This window comes from Folsomia candida, unplaced genomic scaffold, assembly GCF_002217175.1.
Source record: "Folsomia candida strain VU population unplaced genomic scaffold, ASM221717v1 Fcan01_Sc023, whole genome shotgun sequence".
Classification (NCBI taxonomy): domain Eukaryota; kingdom Metazoa; phylum Arthropoda; class Collembola; order Entomobryomorpha; family Isotomidae; genus Folsomia; species Folsomia candida.
Genome location: NW_019091215.1, coordinates 96,897 through 116,587, shown reverse-complemented (window position 1 = coordinate 116,587; position 19,691 = coordinate 96,897). Strand labels below are relative to the sequence as shown.

Here is a 19,691-nt window from a genome sequence, read left to right as displayed (position 1 = left end):
TACGACCCCAGTAATTGCAAAGTGTGGTTTACTCTATGAAGGTTTTTTAAAGCTACAAGACACAGATTTCTGCCCTGTATCTACGATTGCTGAAAAATATAATTTGACAGTACTGGAATTCAATAGACGAATGATTGTATTCGACGAAAAAAGTTTTGGGGTTCCCTTATTCTCCATGTTTAACCAGATCAGCTTAACCGATGTAGTTAACCAGCTTGACTTTATGCTCATAAATTTCATAACTGTGACCAGTCTTCCGTCTCCTGCGAATGGGCTGGCAACATTCTTGTCCCCGTTCGACTTGGAAACGTGGTGCTGCCTGGTGACTAGCGTGATCTCAACTGCGGGATTTCTTCAGTTTGTGTTATATCGTCCAGTGAATCCTTGCAAATTGACGTGTCGGGTTTCTAAAATGGCTGAGAATATGATCACTGTATTCTCTATATTTCTTGGCCAAGTCGGCAATAGTTTCAGAAGAGCGTACCGAGTCGGGAAAATAGCCTTACTGCTGGTCACCTTGTGGTTATTTGGGAATCTCATCCTCATAAATAATTATTATCAGGGCTCTATATACTCATGTTTGGCGGTCCTCTTCCCCCCTCAGACTCCTGGCGGGATTGAGGAACTTAGAGATCTGGATATACCTATCGTGGCGATGAACCTATTTGCCAAGACGGGAACAAACTCATTGAATACTTTTCTTGTGGATGAAATAATTCCAAAATTAATCCATAGTGATATTCAGACCCCCAAATTTGTCAAGTTGTTAACCAAATTTCAAACAAAGGTATTATCCTATAATGACAAGTCGGTGTCAGGTATGGTGAAAAAAATGCTTTATGAAAATTCAACCCTTCCTTATCCGATGGTGGCCTTATTTGTCATGAAAGATACGTTAGAACGAATAGTGAAATTAGTAAAATTTTCGAAGAACCGTTACATTGTTGGAAATAAGGGGACCTCACCATTCCGAGTTTTCGCGCTAAGAACTGGTAGCAGAAATTTGCTTGTGCCCTACTTCGCGAAAGAGTGGAGACGCTTGCAGGAGTCCGGTTTGACTGAGATGTGGCACAGGCTGTACGTGATGGTGTTATTGTTAAGAGAGAAAAATAGAATCTACGGACCAGGTCAACGGTCAGAATTCGTGCAGTACTTGTTTAGTGGTTTTAAGGAGAAGGCAACATTCCATGAGTCGCACCCTGTCTCCATGGATCTAATTTTTCCAGCATTCTCCCTCTGTTCCGGGGTTGTGGCGTTCTGCGTGGTTAAGTTTATGGCAGAGAATGCACAAGCATTTTCATCCGGGGGCAAGGCTGTTGCCCTGAGGATCGTTTATGGATTTGTCCACTTCGGGAGAATGTGTAACAAATTTATAGATTTAAGGAGACAGATTAGGCATAAAAAGATGCCGAATGTAAAGGTTGTAGTCAGACCCATAAGGTGAATCTATTATTGCTACTCATAATAAATGAATTATGGGGCACAATTTAACCATACAATTTAAGTATGTACATAAGTCTTGGCTTGGGAAAAACATTTCTTAAATATTAAAATTTAATTATACATATCTGATTTAAATAAAAAATTACTCAAATTTTGGACTATCATGCGTTAATTTTTTACGGACAGAAACAGACACTAGGAAAAGCGTGGAAGAGCTTTCGCAAATTTTGTAAAGGAAATTTATGTACAAGCTGTCTACATACTTGTAAATAACTAACGATTTGAATTGTAAATTAATATGCAAGGTTAACACTGATTCATTCGTAAAATTTCTTCTGGTTTGATGTTGAATCTGATATATCGTAAAAACTCTATTTATAGCCATATTCTAATTATAGCCGGTCTCCAAATATAGACGGGTGTAGAGACCAAGATTTCCAAATTATAGCCGGGTCGTCTCTAATTATAGCCGGGTCCCCAATTATGGCCGGGTCTCTAATTATGCCTGTCTTATCCACTGTGTCCCCGTTCATAGCCCATTAAAGAAAATGCTGTACATTCGATTAATGCACGAATGAGGTCAAAATTAACAAAACGTTTAATTTTATTTGACCAAGAATGCACTTAATCATGACAAAAAGCCATTTTATGATATTAAAAATTAGCGAGGAACAAAATTTAGCCGGGTCTCTAATTATAGCCGGTCCCTAATTGTAGCCGGGTCTGTGATACCCAGTTTTGAGTTTTATCCCGGCTATAAATAGAGTATTTACGGTACATATATTGACGTTAAAGGATTAATTGCAATTTTTTTAAAAGTGTAAATAAAACAAAATATTATTGTGTGTACACATTTTTAAGATAAATACGCAAGTATGTTAAACGAATCATTTACTTCTTTACTTCGTTCAACATTATTTCACCCATTGATTACTTATCTTGCGATGTTGACAGGCATGAACTTGAGAATATTCATATGTATTGATGTCCTCAATTAGTACGAGTAATTCATTTAATTTAATGACGATTATAGGTACGTACGTATGTACAATTCGACTTTACATATGTTCCAAATGCCAAATTCGTCTGGATCAAGCATTCATTCCTTCACCTCGCTTGACCCGAGACGATTAAACTCTTACGTAGATAAAAGTATGTAGGATTACAAGTCAATTTTTATGCCATTTTTAACTCAGCCCTATGTTGCATTACATTCTGCCCGAATCATTAAATACGTTACACAGTGTATGTACATGTTACTTACAAAGTGAGTTCACGTAATAAGTATAAATGGTAAAAATGAATGAAAACAGACACCATTCTCCACAAACCCTGCATAAATTCAAGGTTAGTAATGAGCAAAATTTGCACGGAGTTTAGTAATGATTGGGATGAAATCATCAAGTTTCATTCACATGTCCACTTGATCTCAAATTAGTAACGTCTTAATAAAACACTCTTCCAATTAAAAAAAAATGAAATTTTACAATTTACCAATTCTCATCCTGTTAACGTGTTTGGTTTCATCCGTCGTCGCAAATTCTGAGGAGGAAGAAGACGATGATTGGTTTTCTTTTTCGTCATCATCAGAAGAAAACGAAATAATTCCAAATAATAAATCTTCCGTTAAAAAACCAGCTCCGAAAAAAGAGAAGCAGTGGAATCGGGCAGGACTTTGTGATCACGACGTGATTACGTCAGTCATACTGAAACTGATTTTGGACGCGCAAGATCGCATAGCAAAAGGAGACAATAGCACCGGACTACAACCGCTGGACCCGATTTATATCCCGGAAATTGTTTTGGATGGGGAGAAAATAGGGAGGAGTGGTGGCGGCGACGGTGGAGAAAATTCTAATTCCCCGGTCCAAGGAACGATTGGGTGGGTGGTCAAATAATTATTAACAGAGGGCGGGTATGTATGTATTTACGAAAAAATGTTTATGAAAATACCGAAAAACATTTATGAAATATGTACATACGAAAAAAACTACGTAAAACTAATGATTTTCCATATTTTTGAATTTAATACGTCAGGTTCTCTTTGTCACCTAACATGGTTGAAATATTCGCAAACAATATGAATGCATATGGATTCATATTTTCTAAATAATATGCAAAACATTTGTGTAATTTGAGATTATAGCGAAAAGTTTATTTATAAATATTCTTGTATGAAATGTGTAACAAAATTTATAAATATATGTTTGGAAATTTTGGGAATGAATTTTAATTTGGGAGCCCTATTCCTCTGTACGAATGAGGGGCCACACTCACAAAGTTCTATCGATATTGATAATCTACTAAAAATTAGAAATAAGTGCATATCCGCAATTTGCATGTGAATTTTGGTGTACATTACATATGTTCAATGACAAGATTTATTTAATAATTATTTTTGCAGAGATGTCTACATCAAGGACTTATCAAAATTTAACGTCACCGGGATTAATGCCGACTTGGAAAAAATGTTTGTCAACTTATCAATTGCTTTGGAATCGATAACTATTTCAGGTATGCAAACAAGACAGCAGAAAAAATTGCAAATGTTCATAATTAAACCTTAGAAAAGTATGTCTGGGATAACTAAAACCCGGTTTTAGAGAGGTTGAGCAGAATTAATGATTTGGTAATTGTGACTGTAATTTTGATTGCATTTACATACAAAGATCGCATTTAATCACCTTTAATCAGAGAGTAATTAATCGTGATTACTGGATTAAGGATTAAGGATAATAATCCTTAATGCTTAATCCCAGTAAATCTGATGCAATTAATCCTTAATCCCGACGGAATATTACCACACCATTAATCCTTAATCCCAACGGAATATTACTACATCATTAATCCCTAATCCTTAATCCCGACGAAGTGTGACTAAATTATTAATCTTTAATCATGATTAGGATTAAGTAAGTTGCGCAAGATTAATCTTTGTGCAACCTCACTATTATAAATCTCACGTAAATATTTTTACAGGGACTGGACGTCTAAAAGTTGGCCCACTCTACTTCCCGATCTTTGGCAAGGGCAAATTCCTCTTTCAACCCGGCGGCGTCGACGCTTTCATGTTTGCTCAGTTCGGAACGGACGAAAACGGGACCAGATATTTGGCCGATTTCGATTTCGGATTAACCCTGAAAAAGCTTCACATCGAGCTGACCCCTCCCCTGCCACCCCCACCGTTCAGGAGATTTAATCCACTGGCTGATGTCATGAGTGGCGTAGGGGCTAGAATTTTTAACAAGTTGGAGCAACGCATGCACCCCGATCTGAGGAGAAAAGGAAGTCAAGAGATTTCAAAAAGGATGGGGGTACGTGCATAAATTTTCTGCTGCGGGATTTTCCAGCGAGTTATATTTAAAAATCAAGCCAAGAGTATTAATTACGTGGCAATTATTTTTCCATTGAATGAGCCCACTGGAGAAATATTTTGGCGGCAAGGTTCAGTTTCGTCTCGCATTTCCCTTAAATTGGTGAAACTCAAGGAGGGTTTGTGAACTTTGTTCCCCCCCAAGGCTTTCTAATCAATTAGTCAATCTAATTAATTATCTAATTAACTAGCATGTTTAAACGAATTAGTAATTACTAATCAACCTTAACTAGTACTAGTACCGAAGCTGATTTTAATTACTAATTAATTAGAAAGTCATTAAAAATCATTAATTAATTGGTCAATGTTGTAATTAATTGGCTACCTGAGTTTAATTACCAATTAACTACCCTTTAATTTAACAAAACATTTTCCTTCTAATTATCAATTACTAATTGATTAGAAATGTAGCTAATTAAAAAGCTCGGCCCTCGCCCCCAAAAAAATCACTTCTTCAAAGGTGTCATTCAACGGAAACATTAGTGCCATGTGATTACTAATTTTTGCGTGATAAAGCCTGCATTATGTAAATCTGAAACTCATTCCGTATTTGTAGACGTGGAAAATGCTGAATGAAGAAATTTTGGAGAATATGATCAATCATTCTGTATTTTGCTACTTGGGGTGAAGCTTGCATTTTCAACACATGCTGGTCTGGTGATTGGGTATGACAACGCATAAGTAAATGCATTGTTACATACATTGTAATTTGTTAAAGTAGGTAAGTATGTACATATGCCTACAATAAATCAACAATTGTCTTAAAGCTAAACTTTGTTGTCTCCTGTGTGATATTTGTTTAATTCATATTCATATTTTATGCCGACATTGCTTTATTATTTTAAATTATGCATAAAACCAAATTGAAAGTTGAAAATAAATGGTTCCATTCGCAAATTTCAAACTAATTATAGTTGACGCTGGTTTGGTCCAAATCTGTGAGAATACGTTGGGAGACCTCTATTGTTACTTTACTCAGGTTATTGTTGACTTGGTTTATATTTATTAATAGCAAAATAGCATTTTTAAGCTGATGTACATACTAACAAATGCGAAATTTCACAAAAGATGAGGTTGAGTTGGGAGATTATTCAGAAACTATCTTGGACGAATGACATGCGCACATTTTAAAAAATTCACACATTTCCCAACAATTTATATCTTTGCATAGCAAACGAAAATTAATTTTGAAATTAAGGGAATCCGAATTTATTCCAAACTAAAATCCTGATTTCGGATAATTCGAAATCCAAAAAATCCGGATTTCGGATAATTCGAAATCCAAAAAATCCGGATTTCGGATAATTCGAAATCCAAAAAATCCGGATTTCGGATAATTCGAAATCCAAAAAATCCGGATTTTTCGAATTCCATGTATCCGGATTTTTCGAATTCCATGTATCCGGATTTGCCAGCCCTAATGGACAACTTTTCCAGAAAGTGTGGCGTCTCGCAAACCTTCTAGTAATAATCAAGTTTTTTCCACGTTACGATAACAACAAAGGTAACGAATTTTATGCAGTGAAACTTGTCTGCTAATTAAAAAGATTGCACGTATGTATGTACATAAATATGCATATTTATATCAAAATCCTCTTCTATATAAACATAACCGTAAGAGTCTTAACATGCATAGCTCAATCTTATAGACTTGTTTGCACCATATTTTTAAACAGCATCTTTGACGAGACTCATAACCCGCGTCCGGATAAATATGTTCTTAAAAACCCGGAAATATTTATGTAAAATGTTCAATCAAATCGTCAAAATATGTATTTAAAACATAATTCGCTTTAAATTGACCCAAATTTAACTTATTTGACTGCAGGAATGCCAAAAAATGCTTTTACATTTCAAAGTGACAAACTAAAAACATTTCAACATTCTCTGGTATTATTTCTACGATGATCGGAATTTTTTATAAATTGTGAATTTCTGAGGTTTCTCTAAAAGAATATATTTTTTCGAAAAAATCGCTGAAATATGTAAAAACATATTTATTTGTATTAAAAATAATATATATTTTTTTTAAATCGCTGAAATATGTCAAAACATATTTATGTGTATGAAAAAATTTCGGCAAAATCGTCGAAATATGTTAAAACATATTTAGATGTCCCAAAACCTGGAAATATGTAAAATATGTGAGAACATTTTTTTGACGGTGTGACCTATGCCTGACCAGGAACAATATTCCAAAGTTTCAATCCGATCGGGTTATTATTGAAAAAGTTTAAAATACATACATACCCGGACTCTGCTCATAACTAATTGTCGTTCGCATCCTTATTTACATATGTAGTCTCGTAAAATAATCTGCAAAGTGAAAGACGAGGTCAAGCTTAATGCCCACATCAAGTTTTCTGTGGCTGGTTTATACACACTTATGTTCTGATTTTTTCCACCTGCATTCATTAACCACATACAAATCCGCAATCATAAATAAAACTGTCTGCCATGAACATAAATAATTTTAGGTATTTATGTTAAAACATAAAACAGAGTAAGAAAACGAGTTTCTTGATCCTACTTCTGCCCAGAAATGGGTACAAAACGAGACGACCCTTGTCCCCCGACAGAAGCTTGTTGCCGTCTGAGCTGAAAGTTTGTGGGTGAGAAAATTTTCGTCAAGAAAAAAAATTGAAATGCGTCATCTAAAAATTTTGGTAAGACTTTTGTAAGTTTGAAAAAATTAATTTAGTAAATTTAGTTATATTTTGAAACTGAAAAGTACTTGCTTTACTAAATTTCTAGGTCCTCACCCTAACCTTTGTTTTATCAATGAGGGTATCCTCCTTTCCGCTGGGTGGGCAGGACGCCGCTCCCACTGCGATGACACGTGCTTCAATGGGGACCAATTTTTTATTTCGTGACACAAACTATGAAAAACTAAATGATAATTTCCTGCTTAAGGCACAACTTCAAAATCAAGGATTAGTTGTATTAAAATCCGAAAATGAAAACGGTGTAATTCCAACTAATCGGAAATCCAGGCAGATGCCCTTCATCATCTATGGAGGATGGTAAGTTTAAATGTTCCTAACGTGATTGTGGGTTTATAAATCTTGCATTTTTTCCCGATCGGTCAAACACCCAGACGAACTCTTAAAAAGTAATGAACCCTTTGAAAAAAAAATACTTAAGCTCAAAACCTTTAAATACATTCAGTACACCGTACGAAAACCAGTGTAAATTTTCCTCTTTTCATAAGCGAAGCCTTAAATGTTTGCAATATTACGCCTCCTCCTCCTCGGTTTATCTCCCTTTACTTCATATCGAGCGCAGATATGTAGTGGCAGAGATGGAGATCGAAAAACGCGTCTCACAATGGAACCTTTTTTCAAGCTACATCGGGATTGACTAACGAGTTATATCAAAGAATCAAGCCAAAAATTAGAAATCACATGGCGCTTATCGTTCCGTTGAATGGCCCCTTTGAGCTAAGGACAACCACCACCCCATCCAACAAGGCAAAAAAAGTGTTAATTCCGACCGTGCTTAAGAAAATTGACCTATTGACCTCAAAAGGCAATCCATCGACCCAAAAGGAAATTTCCCGTAAGGCTGGGGTGTCTAAGCATTGAGTGAAAAGAGAAATTAAGATTTTTGAAAAACGACTTCGTCGGAAAACTCGTGTGCATCAGCTGACTGAAAAACAGGAAAAAAATCGTGCCCGTCTTTGCAAAAAAATTTATTCAAATTTTCTGTTAGGGAATAAGAGTTTGTTTTTAGTGACATTTGACGAAGCACTATTTTCCCCACAAATTACTAATTAGGTTCGAAGAGCTTACTACACGACAAATGCCGAAAACAATTCACTCAAGTTGGTGCTTCCCCGTGAGAAGAACTTTTATAAACAGTTTATGGCTGGGGGTGCAATGTCGGGTCGTGGTGTCCTCCCACTTATCAAAGTCCCCCAAAAAGTGAAGGTATCTGCAAAGTATGATGTGGACCGTGTATCGAAACCGCTTTTAGAGTAACATTTTCCTAAATAGCACGGTAAATAAATAAATAAGGTGATTATTCATCGGGACGCAGCGTCTTCCCAGACGACAAAGTTAACCCAAGGTTATGCAAAAGACCTTGAACCTAGATTGGGGATAAAAATCATTTCGAATAGTAAAATACCTGTACAGTCCCCTGATGTAAGTCAAATGGGCATTTTTGAGTTCGGATACTTAAAAAGAAAATCTTTTCTGTGGAGACTGGATTTTTTAGACGGAGTTTGAAAAGAATTGAAATGACTGCCTCACCTTCTGGGGGCTGTGGGGGAGGCATTTTTGAAAGTAGAGAGTTGAAATTTTGCACACAACTACCTGAGGATAACATGATCCTCTGTTCAAAATTTTGACCCGCTACGACAAACCGTTCCGGGGTTATTCAAGGCCAAAATCGTTATATTTTAAGCGCCTGACCCTACTGTATAACAAATTTAAATACATCTTCAGAACCATGGGATTTGTAATACTGAGTTAATTTTTAATATAATTTAAAATATGTTATAAATATGTATTCGTTTGGATGACAAATTTAAAATTGATGAGAAATATAATTAAAATTGGGAATCATTCTGAGTGCTGTATTATTTACGTAAATTATAGCGCTTAAAGTTAAGCTGGAGGGTCTGAATGTTGTAACTGTCATGTCATAAATGTCATATTTGTCGGACATTTATAAATAATGTCAGACATTTAAGACAACTATGACATGACAAATATGAGTTGACACGACGTTTACTTCTTGACATCGAAATTGTAGAAATCTGAGTTCGACCTGGTTCATCAATCAGAAGAAGCAGGATGATCTTTGTTTCTTGAACTTCTTAACCATACACTCTTAATTCTTTTAAGTAAACTATACTAAATAAGTCCATAGTAAGGTGAGCTTTATATAGAGTAAAATTTACTCTGGATTTAGTATATATGTCATTCATATATATTGCACCGTGTTCGTAAAGGTCTAACTTCAATTTGTGCAATTGCGCTACTCTCACAATAAAGGTACAAAGGAAAGGCAGAACTTCTGCGTAAGCTGCAAGGCAACCTTTTATTTATTACCCACTTCAAAAACCCACCAAAAATCCAATTTTACACGGATTTTCATAAAATTCCCATTTTTGTGATCCCAGATACTTATGGTATAACATCCGATAACAATCTTAATTTTTTTGAAATATTCGAAATTTTTGGAGACTCCACTGCGTATGAAATATTCGAAAAAATTCAAATAAAAAAGAACTGAGATATTTATGTATCTACTGCGTATGATCACATAAAAATAATATTGTCACACAACAAACGAACGCCCCTTTCTAATATCCCGATTGACGGAAGGGGCCTATTTTCGAAATTCGTGTATATTTTGACCTCAATAATGAAGTATATCCACCAAGTTTCAAGTAAATACGTCAAGTTTTACAGCCAGTCCTATGAGACAGGGTACAGACGGAAATTACGGATACAGAAATTCCGAAAATATTTGATACAATTTTACTCCTGGGATTTGGTGGTCCTGGGATTTGATGGTGTTCACTTTGCAGAAATTCCGTCATCCCGTTGAATAATTGACGTATGAGGTTGGAGTGGAGCATTTAATCCACAAAGCAAATTGATCAACTTGTCAGTTATATGACTCAAGTGCGGCTTGCAAAATTCCATAGTTCAGCGTAAACAGATAAGGGGCCGTACATAAAGCATGTAGTCGATCTTCAGAAATTTGACACGGCCCCCTTCTGCGACCCATGTAGTCATAGTTAGCAAGGTAGGCATATGATACCTTGACCCATGAGTTGGATAACATCCTTTTTGGATAGTCCTTTATGAAGTCTAGATTACCTAATTGCCCAATCATTGAGGTGGAGTATATGTAGTTATAATCAGCCGAGAAATTGGAGCCGTTTGATTTTCGAGCCGTATATAACCCCACACTTTTCCATGAAGAGCATTCAGACGCTGAAATTCAGGCCACACCAAAGCTTAATCCTGCAACAAACTTAAAACTCCACTCGTGGATTGGATTGGATTACAGGGCAGTCACTTCTTTGTAAATGTCTGTTACGTAACCCAATATTCTGCAAGTAAGTTTAAATTATCAATTAGCATGTGCATATGGGAAATTAATACACATTTTGCACTAGCATACATAAATACATAAACAGCTAACAAGGGACACTCACGAGGTGTCGGTCGTGCTCAGAGTACCCACTATGTTTTTTAGAATCTACTATGACCCCAGATGAAGGATATATTCTTTTTTCGGTCTAAATTTTTATTTGGCGCCGTGCCGTGGCGCCAAACTTAAAAATTTGCATTTTCGACAAACTTCAAACTTCCATAACTATTGCAATTTCCGTGGGATTTTCATAAATTTGTGCTTAAAATGATCACAGATTTTGATGTTTTAAGAGAAAAATTAAAAATAACAAATTTTTAATTTTTGAGATATGTTTAAGATTTTTTTCGGCGGACAATAATCTTTAAGAAAATTGCGAAATTTTGCAAAGATTCAAAAGCTCAATTTTTTTAAAACTACATTTCACACCTCGTGAGTGTCCCTTGTAAGAAACATTATTTATTCCATTTCATACCAATATGTTCAAACTTCCGGGTCGGATATCGATAAGAATAATTAAATGAGTCGCCATTTTAAACCTTGCTCTGTTTCTACTTGTTTTTTTTGTAGTCAAAATGAACATTTTGCTTCTCGGAGAGACTGGCGCAGGCAAGTCAACATTTATAAATGGACTCGCCACCTACTTCACATATCCGACGATTGATGACGCAAAGAAAAATCCATTCAATCCAATCATCCCAATCAAATTCGAAGTAGCCGGAAACACTGTTGAGGTTGGTCTGGACAAAAATGAAAGCGGTGAAACTGGTAAATCATGCACACAGCAGCCACGAACTTATGTGATGGGGTGGAACGGTTTGGCAATTCGTATCCTGGACACCCCCGGCATTGGGGACACCCGTGGCGTCGAACAGGATCAAACCAATTTTACCATGATATTAGAGCATATCAAGGGTTATAACTATATCCATGGCATTTGCGTTTTTATAAACAGCTGTCAATCCCGGCTAACGCCATTCTTTCGTAGCTGCATTAAGCAATTACTCGCTCATTTGCATCAAGACGCGATTAATAATATTGTATTTGTGGTTACACATGGCGCACCATCATTTGATCCAGCCGTGTCAATTGGAACATTGAAGAGCATTTTGATGCAGGATCTGGCAGATGTTAGCATCGACATAAATGAGAAAACTGTGTACTGCGTGGATAACGATGCTGTCAAGTATTTGGCGCAGAAAGCTGCAAATATTCCATTTGCAAAAGAAGCTAAAGCTGCCAATTCAGCTGCAGACAGTTGGGAGGAAACATATGAACAAATCAACCGATTGTTCTCAGTGTTTCAAATGATGACACCGCACGATACTACAAAAACGTATAGTTTGAATCAGACTAGGGAAATATGCCTGGCATTAGGTGGTCCGTTAGCTGATTGTACAAAACGGGTTTTAGAAGCACAAGCGAATATATTGCAGAAGAAAGATGAGGTTTTAAAAGATTTGCAGGATGGCTTAGACTTGCAAGCAGCACAGACCACATCTACAACACTGTATAGTAACGTAACTGACAACGAGAATACGTGGAACGCTTGCCTCTCTGGGATATGCAGTATAACCGTACACGACCGCGGGATACAAATTTTCATACCCAGATACTGTTCATCTACAAAACGAAGTTTTATAGATGAGCTTACTCCATCATCAGTTTTCGAAATTGATGCAAGTCCATATGCTATTGCAGCATATATGGCTAGGACACTTGTACAATTTGTGGTTGTTATATGTGGTACCATTTGGTAACATACGAGAAAGTTGTAGAAGAGAGTATCAGCATTATTAACCCACATGTGCAAAAATTAGTGGCGGAAAAAGCATCAAAGGCCGAGATAAAAAAAGAGATAATTAAGGAGGTGGAGAGTGGAGTGAGAGGGCTTGAGAATGAGGTTCAGATTATGCGAAAACTGCAATTAACAGCAAGTCAATTTTTGAATCAAAATTCCCTGGTTCATACAGCTGATGCATATTTGGACAGATTATAACAACTTCAGGACGAGGAAAAGTCCAAAAATCCTACTTGTGATAGTCCAAGGTTTGAAAAACTAGAGAATCTTGTTCAGGAATATAAAAAACAAAAGGAAACTCTGGCGGCGAATTACAGCAATGCAGATAAGAAAACAATTTCTTTGGAGGAAATTAAATCCTCACTAGCTGAACTATATGAACTTCCATATCATGGAAAGATTATTAAGAAAGCGGTAGAGGAGAAGATGGTGAGCAATGTAAACGCTCTGGAGGAAATTTTCCATTCCCCCAGCCTAAAACGATATGGATTACCTGACAAACGAATAACAAGTCTCATAGATTTGTTCAAGCAGGTGGATGTGTCAAAGAACTTGGCCACAAAATTTCTGAAATGAGTTTAGCCGTTGATGGTTCACCCAATGAAATAGGACACGTTTATGAAATAAGAAATAAATATATATGCTAAATAATAAGAGCGTTAACGTACTTTAAGTAGGCATGCTCAATTACGCTTACATATTTCTCTTGGATAAGATTTTCATCCCTGATTTCTGAGTTATGCGGACCTGCATAGTAACGTAAGTTGACGTACATATTTACTTGAAGTCACGGCTTATGGAACCACCTTATCCGTCCGTCCAACTGTGAACATGATGTTCACCGTTTTGTTAATTTTTATTTACTTTATTTCTGTTTACTCTTGGAAGAAAATGTCAACATACTAACCTCGCTTCTTGCAAATTTAAAAATTATCGACTTGTATGTGAAATTAAATCTTCACCTAAAAAACCCACATATATGAACAGGTTTCAAAATCGCCATTCGAGTACATGGAAAATGGAAACTTGAGACACAAGAATTCAACTTCAAAACACACATGCAATGGAACGTTTAAGAGAATACAACTTCAACAGTTCAATACTTCGACAACACGAGGACTCTAATTTTCTTAAATTTTCAAACCGCAGGGTTTATTGTTTACACAATCACTGATTTTAACCTATTTTAGTTTGCGTGACGTAACGCAGGACTTTGACCCCCCCTCCCCTCTCGTCACATCTTGTAACGCAACTCTCAGACCCCTCCCCCCCCCCGTCCGGCGTTACATAATTTATGAACGGTCCCATTGAGTCAAAACAGAAACTATTATGAGTAGCTTGACATTTTTGCAATAATTAGTATAGTACAAAGTTAGGGAAGTAATGTCCACGTATTACGGAGTCAAAGAATCCCCGATTTTTAGACCTCCCACCCACCAACCCATTCCATATCATACTCATGTTAAGCTTAACACATACATACACAAAATAAACTACATAAAATGTACACACAATTTTGAAACTTCTAGATTTAAAACAAAGCAGGTCTTGGTAACCAAGATGACGGGTTTTTAAATAAATACTTAATCGAATCTCTATCAAGTGCCAAATTACATGCACACACAACATATGTACATAAATACTTACATAAATAAATACATGAGAGGTAACATAAGTCCGACCAATTCGTAGAAAAAATGATTTATAAGCGGAGGTTTTTTTATTTCTGACTCGGGCTATATGAAGTAAATGGGTTTGGTAGCTTTAATTTATTTGCTTTATTTTATTTATTTGGGTACTATAGTTGCCAGTCGAACTTCGGGCAATATGGGGAAGATCGATGGGGCGTCAATATTTTCGGACTGACTTCCTCAGAGAAGGAATGGATGAAAACTGCCCGTCCTGAACTCGTAGTGCGTGGACGAGGAGCCTCAACGTATTTGCACGTGGGAAAAGATGGCTCTGGAGCTGATTGTTGGAACGAATGTTGGGAAAGTGTTACCGCCTCGAAGAGGTAAATAAACCGCGGTAAACGAATATAACGAAGTAGCTTAAATCTCACTTCACCCAAACCACTCCCACTATATCGCCGAAACGCTCAATTTCATTGTATTTCATCTATTCATATCAATAATGCTCTGTATCTAATCATGATATGTCATTACACAAATTAATATGTCAAGTATTGTCAAAATTTTCGTCAAATATTCTAGAAAAATAAGTGTTTCAGTTTCTCTTTTTTACTTACATTTTGCAACTTTAAATTTACATAAAATTTATTTATTCCTACATGACTGCATGGAAACGTTATTTGACTTAAGGAACTTGATGTGGTAATGATTTTGGTCTGTATACCCTTTTAGCACAAATCGTGACGGCGTTCTATCTGTGGCTCTAGTGTATGTGCACTACTTGGAGGAAAGTGGCTACCAGGTAACCAAGTCGAATATTGACGTTATGGCGACGGACACGAGGTGGACATTTAATTTGCAGAAATAATTTAAATAATCTGCCACGGTTACATGTTCGTATCTTTGCATTCTAAAAGTAATAGTTCCCTACCTTTACACTAAGGATGCATAATAATACTATTATTTTACAAATATATTATTTATGTTTGTTAAAAGCATTTAATCATTGCGAATTATTTGAAAGATATGTACATACATACCTATTTATTACACGTATACATATATTACTTAATCCAATAAAAAATATCAAATACATATATAAGTACTTCGCCATTCGCCAGATTTCAAGATCCAACTTTTTGCTTAAAATGATGCTTACAATGTGTATTGATTAAAATAAAAAAAAGTGACTGTTAAAGTTACCTATATTGGTTACGACAGGTGAACGGAAAAACAAGTTTATTTGAGGTTAAAAAATTTCATGTATACAATTTGCACAATTTTTTCATTTTTCTTACAAGTCTTCCATTGCTATTAGGATAAACAACATCCGTTTGTTCATACTTCTAAAGCTAGAATGTTTATTTTAATGACATTTAATTTGACCAATTGCTAGAGAAACAAGTGCCGTGAGTGTATACATATGTACAGACTTTGCGAAAAGCTGGGATAAAGTTTATAAATGAACTGTATCAAACGAAATTTGGCAATAGGGCGAAACATGGAAATTAACTATGTGATCACACCCACGTGTGTGTAGGAGGTAATCCGATTGACCCCAAAAAGATGATTATGATCATAGATCCTCCCCATGGGGTCACATGTCTGATGCTGCAAACCGATTTCGATTATTTTGATCCGTTCACGCAGTAGCCTGATGACCGAAAGACAGACAGACGGACAAGGTCTTCCCATAAAGTAGCTGAAGCTAGTTAATACGCAAGAGTACGTAGGCGTATGCATGAGGCGATGGACATTCGTACCCGATTTTCTCCTTCATAGAGCAACATCTCGACTACAATCATGCTGAATTTGATATCATTTTTGCAAATTTTTAGCAAATTTTGTTGCCTAGAACTAATCAATTTTGGCCCCGTTTTTCAACCAGAATTGGAAAAATCTTTTCAAATTCCAATTCTAAGAACAAATTTTATTAACAGAGCAAACATCCCATCAATTTTTAACAGTGCAACAGCAAAGAGTAGAATTTGCAATTCATGTTCCGCCCAAGTTTCCAACTTCCCTGTAAATCTTTCCAATTTCTTCAACTTAATTAATACCCTAAAACGTTCAACATTCACAAAACAGCCCACATTTCGGATCTTTATCGATTTCCGTCTCACCCAAAGTATTACTCATTTCCTCCCTCAAACCCAAACGACGTCACCAATTGAGCCAAACATTTTAGCTCAATTTCAAAACAATACTTTACAAAGTGTCTACATTTTTAGGGCAAACAAATTCACAGAATTGTGTCGTCATGGATGCAATAAATTTTCAACCCGACAGGATTTTTTACCAACTTCGGACCGGTTCAACTTAGACAATGAATACGGTACTCTACTGCTCTATGGGCTTTTGGGAAGATATGGAACTGCTGAGAAGATTCGGGCGGACCGTGTCTGTAGCGATATGACATCCTCATTTGTTCTTAAGTTCAAAATATTTGCTGCCTACGAACACAAAATGTGTTTAGTATTTTATTTCATGATCAGAACAAACGTAACTTTGGTAAAATTTGACCCGACCAAGAAACACTTAGGTTTCTTGCATTACGTCAAATTTTACCCTACCCCGGGAAAAGACTTAGCCCTCAATATTTTTCCGCACGGGCAAAAACACGATGGCTTGTTTTACTCCGTGTTCGTCAATAAATCCGAGCTCGTGTCCGATATTAAGGTTACGAAACCTTTCGACGGTTACGTTTGGGTCACGTTTCTTTCGAGCGGTTTCGTGTTAGCGGTAACATTATGCAAATTACTTGAAAAATCGTGGACCCAACTGGGTTCAGTTATAATTTGGATATTTGCCATCGCGCTTGAACAGACGGATGAAATACTTGAAAACCAAGTAAGAAACAGGGTTAAATTGGGCTCCGTCATTATTGCGATGTGGTCAGGAATGATGATAGTATTAATGAATTCTTATACTAGCATATTTTACTCGTTTTTAATGTCAGATGTGACACTTAGTTTGCCAAGTAATTTAGGAGGCCTTCTTAATATTCCGAGTATTAAATTGTACACATTTCATAATCCCAACACTAATCTCTTTAGTATTTCGGTGGATAATCTATTTGACAAAGTGCCTCACTTAAAGGAAAAAAGGAGGCAAATTGAGACAATTCGTGCCATACTTGGTAACGGTTTATTTGGTAAGACGGTGTTTGCCCTGGCTTTTGAAGGACTTGTTCGTCGCATAAAAATTTCTGGGAGATTTATAACTTTTCAAAATTCTAAAAATTTGAGAGAATTTTCGAGATTGATTAAGCAAACGGGAAGATTTGTGGAAGTGAGGAATACTAATGGGCATCTCGTAAATTTTAGGTGTGGTTGGGTTTCATCGAGGGATCGAGTTGGCCAAGTTTTTGGAAATGTTTTAGTAGGGCTGCAAGAAGCCGGGATTTATTCGTATTGGATTAATCGATGGGAAAAGTTTATGCAAGCGGCGAGTATGCATGATGTTCGGGAGGGCATCCTAAAATATAATGGTGGCCGGAAGATAGTGCCGATTGGGAAAGATGTACCGTTCTCGTTGTGGCATTTGTGGATGGATTTTGCCCTACTTGGAGTAGGTTTTGGAGCTGCGTGTATTGCACAACTAATTGAGAAGATGTGGGAATTAGTTACTAAGTTTAAAAATATTGTAAGTATGTAAATAGCTTAATTTATAAGAAGCGTGTACTAAAGTCTAGGACACAATGTATGTACATATTTATGTATGTATAATCCTCGTATCTACGTATTCAGCAACATAGATAGGTAATAATAAATTTTGGTTAAAATAGTCTACGTTTGGTATTAATGATGGCAGTGTTGTAGTGCAATTGTAGATGAATTTGGGGTCAAAATTTGTGCAGTGTAATAGCGGTAAGTAGCTTGCGGATAAGACCCCAATATTTTGTGGATGATCACCTATTTATTAAGTTTTTGGTGTTGGATACTTTTTACAAATACAATACAAAAAAATTGAAATTCAGGAAGGATTGGCAAAAATATTTTAGTGGCTAAAAAATATTTGATCAAAATTTAACAACTTACAGGTTTTAATGGGTTTTTTGAGTTTCATTTTAGACTCGTTGGATTAAACGATCCATAAACTTGGATCATGCTAATATATAAAGTAATTAGTTTTGTTATTCGGTCAAGGTTTCGACATTACACGTCCTGCCGTGCCGATGACAAAGTTCGTCCTTGGAATTTGTTGGGGATGTTGTTTCCCAACTGGGTGTGGTTTTTGTGTGAGTTTGAAGTGTGGTGTTCGATCGTATGTATGACAATGTGGAGGTGAATACTTTTATGAGAGATTAGGGTGTAGTTGTAAACTGAGGCAAGTTGAGAATAATTAGGCAGAGACGATTGCACATTGTGGTTTAAGGTTACTTCAAGTCAGGATTTATGCAAATTAAATATTGTTACAAGTTTGATAAAAATGAGAAAGATTGACGCTACTCACAGCAGCTTAGGTAAAAGAATGACAGCGAGGTCGACTTCTCGACCAATATTTATAACCTTATTTGAGAGTGAATGACCAGTCAAATGCAAAAATAGAAACCTTGAGTTTGGGTTGAAAACTGGAAGAATACAGAGTACTGAGAAATTTGACGGCTAAAAACAATGTTAGAAACTGGTCAGATTCACAAAGGTAGGAGGCTTGCATGAAGTACAGATAATTACATTAGTTAAATGAATGCATGTGCGTCATAGTTAAGATATGTAAAAACTCGGAAGGAGACAAATTCAGATAAGGAAATAAACTGAACAGAAAAATCATGAGCATTATACAATTCTCTACAGAATTACTTTGTTTGGCAAAGTAGGTGTTACACTATTTCTTACATACCTTTCCCATTTTACCATAACCTTGAACAACATTCTTATTAACGCTATGATACAAGTGATGATACAATTGAGTATCGAAAGCTCGGAATAAACATATCTGCATTATTACAAGAACCATGTCGTCCGATAAATCAAATACAAATTGTTAACGTTAACTTCACACACAGAAATATGCTCGACAACGAAGCGTTGTACATATTATCGACGTAGTACAAGATTCTATTAATTTATCAAGAAAATTCAATCAAAACTTAGATAACATAGTGGATATCAATAGTAAATATCAATTATATTTTTCACTTAAATTCTTGTACATGTGACAAAAATTTGTGTAAAACTTTTTTGTGTTTTGTAGCCGTCAAGCGTAACAAGATTTTTGTTAATCAAGCTTGATGTGAATAAATAAATCAATAAATAGTGTTTTTACATGCCTGGAACAATTACAAAACAAATTACATCATAATCTAAGATTACTATGTACTCTTCGAAAT

At 36.0% G+C, this 19,691-nt stretch overlaps 2 protein-coding genes across 4 annotated transcripts; both read left to right on the top strand.

Moving 5' to 3' along the window:
* The first annotated feature begins 2,835 nt into the window (after window positions 1-2,835).
* LOC110858876 lies at window positions 2,836-5,588 on the top strand. The gene is made up of 4 exons (XM_022107761.2): window positions 2,836-3,325; window positions 3,848-3,957; window positions 4,423-4,757; window positions 5,373-5,588. The coding sequence occupies exons 1-4, from the start codon at window positions 2,919-2,921 to the stop codon at window positions 5,442-5,444; spliced, it is 924 nt and encodes a 307-aa protein (XP_021963453.1). The 5' UTR covers window positions 2,836-2,918; the 3' UTR covers window positions 5,445-5,588.
* Window positions 5,589-7,300: 1,712 nt separating this feature from the next.
* Window positions 7,301-15,758, top strand: LOC118438624. Of its 3 annotated transcripts, XR_004836954.1 has the most exons (5): window positions 7,301-7,482; window positions 7,571-7,839; window positions 7,914-10,892; window positions 11,498-14,742; window positions 15,092-15,758. XR_004836954.1 is itself a non-coding variant. In XM_035859160.1 (4 exons), exons 1-4 carry the CDS (start codon window positions 7,462-7,464, stop codon window positions 15,225-15,227), a joined length of 636 nt encoding a protein of 211 aa, XP_035715053.1. In that variant the 5' UTR covers window positions 7,315-7,461; the 3' UTR covers window positions 15,228-15,757. The 3 variants fall into 3 exon arrangements, 1 of the variants encoding a protein (XP_035715053.1); XR_004836953.1 differs by having other exon boundaries at window positions 7,302-7,482; window positions 7,571-10,892; XM_035859160.1 differs by lacking the exon at window positions 7,914-10,892 and having other exon boundaries at window positions 7,315-7,482; window positions 14,533-14,742; window positions 15,092-15,757.
* Window positions 15,759-19,691: the final 3,933 nt, after the last annotated feature.

What these genes read in the sequence shown, in the direction of transcription:
- LOC110858876 (XM_022107761.2), top strand. Translation starts at nt 2,919, where the DNA reads ATGAAATTTTACAATTTACCAATTCTCATCCTGTTAACGTGTTTGGTT. An exon ending in CCGGTCCAAGGAACGATTGG is followed by an intron (nt 3,326 to 3,847) that starts GTGGGTGGTCAA and finishes TTATTTTTGCAG; the next exon opens with AGATGTCTACATCAAGGACT. An exon ending in AGATTTCAAAAAGGATGGGG is followed by an intron (nt 4,758 to 5,372) that starts GTACGTGCATAA and finishes CCGTATTTGTAG; the next exon opens with ACGTGGAAAATGCTGAATGA.
- LOC118438624 (XM_035859160.1), top strand. Translation starts at nt 7,462, where the DNA reads ATGCGTCATCTAAAAATTTTG. An exon ending in TTCATCATCTATGGAGGATG is followed by an intron (nt 7,840 to 14,532) that starts GTAAGTTTAAAT and finishes TGGGTACTATAG; the next exon opens with TTGCCAGTCGAACTTCGGGC. An exon ending in AGTGTTACCGCCTCGAAGAG is followed by an intron (nt 14,743 to 15,091) that starts GTAAATAAACCG and finishes ATACCCTTTTAG; the next exon opens with CACAAATCGTGACGGCGTTC.